We start from the raw sequence: 8467 nt of genomic DNA, 5'->3' as shown, positions 1-8467 counted from the left end.
TCCAGTAATTTCTTTTAGTGAAAATTTGGGCTATTCGCGTCTGACACATATATAATTTTTATGTGCAGCTACAAAGCCCATTAATATGGTTAATATGCATGACTAAATGCATGAGGCGTAGGACGTAATCATCTTCTTTTTTGAAGTAACGTCTGGATTATATAAGATAATTACTTTTTTTTATCGATTCATGTCTTGTCTGTGTCAATGAATAATTGTGCGAAGTTTCAACTTGATCCGAGAATGAGCATGAGAAAACTAAGAAGTACACACTTTTTGACAGAGTGTATTGATATAAACTTTGTAAAAGAACACAATGTAAAAATATAAAAAAAGACATAAACAAACATAGAATCGTAAAGTAAAATTTAAAAATATATTTTTTAAAACGTTAATATTTTAATTAAAAAAAAAAGGTTATACATTCTTAACTTTTTTTTTTTATTTCAAGACTTTGTTTAAAACGATAGACATATAGTAGTGTATTACGACTAAAATGTAACATTATATTTACTAAAGTAACACATTGTTTTGTCTCCTTAATATGTTTCTAAATTAAAAAAAATATTCGTAAGAAAAAGTTTTGAACTTTGAAATGCATGTTAACAATATACATTATAATATACATTAAGAAATATACATTTATCATTTTAAACAATATATATATATATATATATATATATATATATATATATATATATATATATATATATATATATATATCATTGGCCTCCTTCAGTCGTGAAAAGACTGGTTTATCTCGATATTGTTTCTGTAGCTGGAGAGACTATTGAAATTGTGCAAACCTTTAAATACCTTGGTACTATCCTAGACAATAAACTAAATTTTACTGCAAATACTGATTATATCAGCAAAAAAGGGCAGCAAAGATTACGACTACTAAGAAAACTGTCCTCGTTTAATGTTAGCGAAAAGGCCTTGGCTATGTTTTATCACGCTCACATCTGCAATATTTTAAGTTTCAATATCACTGCCTGGTATGGCAATCTGAGCATTAAAAATAAAAATAAACTTAATAGAATCCTAAATGCTGCTGGCAAAATCATTGGCAAAAAACAAACCCCATTTGGGCAGTTGTTTGAGACAAACATCTATAAAAAAGCTAACAAGATCCTCGAAATAAAGAATCACCCTTTGTGTCAGGATTTTGTGATTTTACCATCACAAAAGAGATACAAGACACCGATAGCAAAGACAAACAGACACAAACACTCTTTTGTTCCCCTGGCAATCGAATCATTAAATAAGAACAATCTGGTATAAACTTTGTCACATGTAAATTATGAGTGAGTCTGGTGTGAATGTACACTTTGGTTTCTTATAGTTATAATGTTTTTTGTTTGGTGTAATGCACAAATTGTAAGACAAATTTCCTTACGGATAATAAAGATTATTATTATTATTATTATTATTATCACTGTGGAGTCCTATTTTGGAGAGACACTCCCGTCCACAAATATTGCAGGTCAAGGTGGCTTTCGCTTTGGTGGTAGAGAAGCTGCGTAGTATGGTTGAATGCATCAAAAAATGTAGATTTAGAATTATTTAATCATTTTGGTTTAAGGTTATTCTTTTTTCTTAAAGAGACTTTTAATAAAAACAGCCGTCAGTCAGTATGAGCCTTGCACCATCGAGGCCCAACGATCCACAGTCCAACTAGCATACCGCACTACCAGGCAGCCCTGGAAGATTTCAAACGCCTCTTTTCTATTTCTTGTATCTGCAACCTATTTTGTTTCTTCTGCTGTTAGAAATGTTTGCGTGACTGCGTCTTTCCTCAGAAGAAAATAGTTCGTATTTACTTCTTGAACTTTTCATAGGTATGATGTTTGTCTTGTGATACAGAAAGTCTGGAGTAACCTGTGACATCTTGCAAGCTTTGATCAAGTAAAGTGATTTCACAGTAGCCATTTTGTGTTGGTTGCTGGGAATCATATTGAGAGTTGAGGTCGTTTCTGTTAAGTTCATTCTCATCTTTCTCGTCATCTCTGTCACCCTTACTTAATACAGTTTTGTTTGTTGTTATCTCAGGAGAAACGATGCGTTCAATTAAGTTATTGCCGTAAGTATCAACAGGTACATCTCGCTTGTCCACACTTTCAGTACAGATGGTATATTGACTCATAGCGCTGTTGATATAATTAGAATCTCGACTGTCGGGGTGATTATACACATGGTTTTCATTCTGAACTTCCTTGACTAATGTCTTGTCTAGTAGTACATTATTAAGACCGGTTCTATTATTTCTTGCTGATACTACCTTGGTAACTTTCGTTCCTTGCGACCGAGTCTTTCTTACCTTACATCTCCAGATAAATACGCCCACTATTAAAGAAGCAATAATACAACTACCTAGTGGAACTGCTACACTTATAGTAATTAATTGCCTCTTATCACTACTATTACCATTTTTGACAATAGTCGAATTTGTTGTATTAAATAATGAAGTCGAAAGTGTAATGTTTGTTGAATTTAATTCAGTAGTATTTAGTGGTGTTATGGTCGTCTCGACCAATGTAGCCTCAGCCTCCGTCCATTCAGTTGGTGTTGGGTTGGTGGTTGAAGCGTTCAGAGGTGATGGTAAGCTTAGAGTTGATGTCGCGATCTTTAATGCAGTTAATGTAGATGCATGAGTGACACTATAACTATTTAAAACACAATTAGACACATTTCGTGTAAGTATATTACACGTTCCTCCTTCATTAATTAAACAAACATTAAACAAGGCTGTTAAGTTGTTGTATAATGTCCATGATGCTCTACGAAATGTACAATTCAACCTTGTGCTATTATTAGTGTTACAATAAAAAACTAAATAGCTGAAGTCTTGTCCAGTTCCAGTATAGTCACACGTGTAGGCTGCATTGCTGCATGTTTCAATAGTACAAGGTAGGATGACATCTGATGATGATCTGTAGATTAGATACAGCATTGTTATTTAGTCGTTGTGTGTATCCCGACACATTGTAAACTGAACTGAATACAGCTGTTGAGAAAGTAGGATTTATTGAATAAATAAAATAATTAAATTTAGCTGTTTGCATTGCGTATGCAAGTACAAAGTTATCCTTGTGTGAAAAATGATGATATATTATTGGTAGCAGAGAATTCATTAAATAAACACAAGTGAATAGAACATTGCTGCATGCCTCTACACCACAAGGTACGATGACTTCTGATGGAGGATTTCTAGGTTTTTTGATCCAGCTGCAATTATTTAATAACTTTCTATCCATTGATAAACATTCCCATCTTTGTATAAAGCATTTAAAAATAAATTTCAGAATGATGAGCAGATTACTGAAAAAGAATTGCTATTTCTCCTTACCCGGAATCGATGTAACAAGAACCAGGCAATAGGAATTGATATCTGCAGTCTTCTGCTGAGTGATACTTGAACAGAAGACATCCCAACAACAGTAGAACCACATGTCTCAATAAAGTTTCTACAAATAAATGTTTGAGTGTAAACTGTCTGTATCTATCTATCTATCTATCTATCTATCTATCTATCTATCTATCTATCTATCTATCTATCTATCTATCTATCTATCTATCTATCTATCTGTCTGTCTGTCTGTCTGTCTGTCAATCTGTTAATCTTTCTGTCTGTCTGTTCGTCCATCCATCCATCCATCCACCCATCAATCACAGTCTAAAATATGCGTTCGGGGGGGAACGGTCTTTAAGAAACCATTTGACCAATATAGAAGCAAAACAGAACTCGTTTGGGGGGGGGGGGGGGCTAAAGAATTCATGGCACTGGCGGAGATGAAAGAAACATTTTTACCCTCCTCAAGGGTCTTTTTTATAGTGGAGATCTGCAATGCTTATGTGGTACAGTGAAATGATAGGAGAGTTTTGCCGTTGTGCTTGGCCTTTTGTATTGTTTTTGTATTGTTTTTGTATTGTTTTTGTAAATGTAGTATTTATATGGAAAAAAGCCTGCATATTAAATTGTAAAACATAATGATTCAGTACCTGTAGCTGCCACACGTTTCGGCCCGTGAATTATAGTGACTGTTATGTTTAATTGTAGCGCCTTGTTTAACTAAGCCCTTCACGAACATAAAAACACTCACTTCTAAACTGTGAATTCTAGTATCACTTGAAGTTCTGTATTTAAATATTTGAAAGGCTCTAATAAGACATGAAAGCCTTCACAGTTTTGACTGGCAAAAAAAATGATTATTTAAAAAAAATGTCTAGAAAACAATTTACGCACCAATGAGTACTATTGAATTTTAAAAACATGAAGAGTTTAAATAGTGCTTAGCTATTTCTCTCCGTAATTATTTACCACTTTCTGGTGGAATCAACGCTGGTATTGTCAGTTAGGAGAGAAAGAGTTAAAAAACGCAAGGCTGTCATTTGCCGGAAGTCGTAATGGATGTAAGCACTCCACTACCTATAAAATGCTTCCTACAACCAGTCCAACTCCTGGCCTTCACGTATGGCTCAGATATTGAGTCCGGCGGAACTGTTCTCACTAACAGGAGAAGGGGCAAAGGCGAGTAAATGGCGCCTTAACCAGTAAGCTTCGGGCAGGAGGGGCTCGTTAACCATGACCGGCTACCCACCTAGGAGAAGGAAAACTCTGAATTTAAACCTCTGTTGCCTTGCAGCTATACCCAGTCATGGGAAAGGCTTCGGGAGTCAACTCTGAGGAAAAGTCAGGAGCTGGCGACCCTAAGGCAGTCTGTAGCACCCAATGTTACACCCTGACAGAAACTGCCACGGCGCTGACCCCAAACTGTTTTTTGTCAATTTAATCGCTGCGGTTTCCAATGTGAAAATGATTTCGTTGTTTTATTTACACGAAAAGAGTGATAACTGGTTAAAATATCCATAGAATTACGATAACATGAATAACATATTTTTCTTAAAACACTATTTAAAGACTTACGATTAAACATGACGTCGAAGTATCCAGAAAATGATAGACTGTTTGTGAATGGTACGTCTTATACCATTTGTTACTGCTTGAAGCAGTTCTCAACAAGGAAGTAGATCATTAACAGAAATTGAGCTCCGTTGTGAAGATGAGAGTTAAGATAACCAATGAGTTATTTCTTGTTCAACATAAGTTTAATACACGACCTGTATACAAATATATAAAACAAGCAATATATTTAAAAAAAAAATATTAAAAAAAAAAAAAGCAACAAACCTTATCAAAAGAGAAAGAACTATATCTACCAATTATGTTTAAGTTATTTCTCTTATGCAATATCAAACAAAATAACTAATTACCAATAATAAATTGACTAATTGAGTAATTTGTTCATTGATTCGTGTGTTTTTGTTTTTTGTACAATGAATGCGTGAGGGGAAAAAAGCATTAACAAATATTTAAGGGGACTAAACCAAACAAATTTAGTCATTTATGTGAATACTGAAGTATTAGTTTTCCTTGTTGGTATTAAATAAAATTGATTAATTACCAGAAATTAATAGTCTAATTGGTTACCTACTTTTGTTTATTGCTTAATGTTTTGTCAATATGAATGAATAAGTGTCCGAAGTTTTAACTTAATCCTAGAATGAGTGTGTGAGAAATAAAGTGTACACACTTTTTACTAACAGACAGACAGACAGACATGGTGGCTTTATATACCCTTTGTAATTTAAAAAAAGAATAAAATTAAGATAAAACATGAATTTAATACAAATGCATATACCTAAACAAAAAACAAAATACATTACAATACATCAATTACAAATCCATCATACTTAAAGTGTATACAAATACAGAATATATGCGTATTTTTAAAATTAGCTTTAATATAGTGCAATTTTCAAACTTATAGCTTGCTCAAACTGCTATGGTGCAATGTGTTTTGCGGACCATTGGGTTGGCGAGGGGTATCTGGGAGAACGATTTCGGTGACAGTAATAGTTGTTTCCCTTAGATCTAGTATAATTTTCTGGTAATTCTCAAAAGAAATGTTGTTTTGTTTTTTTAATACAAAGTTACCAGAACCCTTTATAAAATCAATAAAATACACTTAAATAAATTTATATGAATTTATTTCATACACAACCATAAATGATAAAGTTTTAATTAAAAAGTCAAATCATTAAGTTATGTTCAAAGTTTTAATGCCAATAACAGATCAGGGCTATGAGGTTGTCGCTGCTTTTATTACCTAAAGTTTTATTTTGTTACGATCAGTTATCATTGACATTTATTATTTATTAAACAGCAAACTAAATAAATCAATCAAACACTGAAATATATCGTAGAGTATTGATACATTTGGTTGTAAATGTGAAGTTCTTCCCCTTATTCTAAGTCCATTTATTTATAAAGCTTTTTTTTTTAAATTTTAGCTTGTTTTTTTCAACTGAGTTTGAAAACATTAAACTGTTGGAAAATATATTTAGCGTTGTGTTTCTTCCGTATACCAAATTAGTGTATTCAGGTATACATAGAGGCTTCTCCAATTACGAATTTGTCACCGATTACGGAAAACAATAGTACTCTCCAAAACAAGTCGTGACAATACCTATGGAAGAAGGTTTCCGTTCAGCTCGAGTCGAGAATCGAACTCAAGGCACCTTTATAGGTAGCCAAATGTTGTTGTTTTTTGGCCACTCAACCATAATTATTTGCTACATTTTTATTGACCCGATTAAAAGCGGTTATTTTTCACAAAATCATTCACTGGGCCTTACGTTTTTAAGTAATCCGACAATGTTTGGTATTTATTAATGATAAGTGATGATCTCACGAGACAGTGCCAAGAAGATTGAAATCAGGAATGATATTAGCAATGTTCCCTTTGGTATATTGATAACGACTATTTAAAAACAATTGTATTCAAAACAGTATTTTAGTGACAGTTTGAACAGTGTTTAAGTTCATTGTAACGCTAGTTACAGTTAAGGGCTACGTTGCCATGCTCACTGGATAAAAGGGTCACTTTGTTTTGCTCGCTTTCTATTGGGATCTAGAATAATGAGATCGTTGGGCTGAGGTTGCTTACAGGACATAAAGGCGCAGTAACTGGTAGTATACAAATACATACAAATATACAAATACATCAACTCCAACAATAGAAGTCATTCATAGTTTGCAGTTCTCAAACCTAAAAAAGCTTTCATTCACAAAAAAATTTCTCTGAAAAACAAAAACAAAAAACACAAAAAAACAAACTTGAAGTATAACGTATTTCTAATTGAATTATTATTTTGTTTTACGAAAATTTGGCCAGGTCTTATGAAAAGATTATATGTTTTAAAAGCTAGGTAATCTTATGAAAAATATTTCACATCCTATAAAAATTAGATCATGTTTTATAATATTTCGCTCATCTTACATTAGAAAATTACAAAAGAAAATCAGATATCAAATGTAATATTGTTGGAAAATAAATATGGTTAGGAAAAGTCTAGCGTATATATACCTTATATCAGAGGTTCTCCATTTGTTTTTAACCCAGGTATCGATTGAAATATGAGTTTGTCCACATAGTTAGAAAAGGGTTCAATACCCAGTTGCGAGTGTGCAATTGAAAAATGTCTTGAAATCTTTGTTTGGTTTAGGTCAGTGTTTCCAAAACCATTGACTTTATAATTTTGTTAACTATGAGTACCCGTTGCCCCTCCCCCCCCCCCAAAAAAAAAAAAAGACATTGACCATAGCTTTCTTACATTAGAATATTCAATCAGTGGGTTTAGTTTGGGTTATTAGTGTTTACAAACAACAACAAAGGTTTAAAACGTGTAGCATCTTTTAGACGTAGAAAAAAAGGGGACGTGATGGCGGCAATCGTAACATCCTTATCCATTTCATGATCATTCTTGAAATAATAAAAATGGAATTTAAAACCTTTTTATTATTACTTTTAATTTATTAACTGAACATAATAATTGGGAATAAAAAAAATCTAAATATTTTATCGCGTTGCATCACGCATCCCTTGAAACTCTTCCGTCCCCCACTGTGGGAAACCCTGGTTTAGGTTGTAATAGATAAACAGTAGTCAGGGGCGAATTGATTATTATTCGAATTATCCATTCGGATAAACTTGCCTTTAGCGTAGAAATTAAGACCAAGACTAAGACTGCTTTATTGATCCTTTTGGAAATTTGTTGTGATCACAAGGACTCTCTTCTCATATAAATTTTGTATTCAATTTTCATCTTTCTGTGAACCTCTTCAGGCGTCAGCCGGACCTCAAGGAGTTCGCGTACCACAGTTTGAGAACCACTGCCGTATATGAATGTATGAAACATTATAATTTTTGGTATGTGTGCAGCAAGGCTTGCCTGGACAAGTTCATAGTAGACAAGGGTTCGATTCCCACAAAATATTTTGTATGGTTATCTAATAGATAGCTGGAGATCTTCAGGTCGGCCACTTCTAAGATATACAAATATGCTAGCGCGACATGAAGCTACTTTGAATCGACACCTACAGTTGGGAGAAAGATGCACTGGA

General features: G+C 33.3%; 1 protein-coding gene across 1 annotated transcript; it reads right to left on the bottom strand.

Annotated features, from left to right (window-relative positions):
• Positions 1–504: 504 nt before the first annotated feature.
• Positions 505–5101, bottom strand: LOC129929003 (uncharacterized). Its single transcript, XM_056045696.1, has 3 exons — positions 4928–5101; positions 3350–3467; positions 505–2933 (listed from the first exon to the last, which is right to left on the bottom strand). Exons 1-3 carry the CDS (start codon positions 4935–4937, stop codon positions 1820–1822), a joined length of 1242 nt encoding a protein of 413 aa, XP_055901671.1. The 5' UTR covers positions 4938–5101; the 3' UTR covers positions 505–1819.
• Between the last annotated feature and the right edge of the window lie 3366 nt (positions 5102–8467).

This window comes from Biomphalaria glabrata, chromosome 11 (assembly GCF_947242115.1).
Source record: "Biomphalaria glabrata chromosome 11, xgBioGlab47.1, whole genome shotgun sequence".
NCBI lineage: Eukaryota > Metazoa > Mollusca > Gastropoda > Planorbidae > Biomphalaria > Biomphalaria glabrata.
Note: the sequence above shows the minus strand (reverse complement) of the source record. Positions and strands in the feature narration are given on the sequence as shown.

Excerpts from the sequence above, each read along its gene's own strand:
- LOC129929003 (XM_056045696.1), bottom strand. Across the intron at positions 2,934-3,349 it reads TCTTGTTACATCGATTCCGG|ATCATCATCAGATGTCATCC; the intron begins GTAAGGAGAAAT and ends TCTAATCTACAG.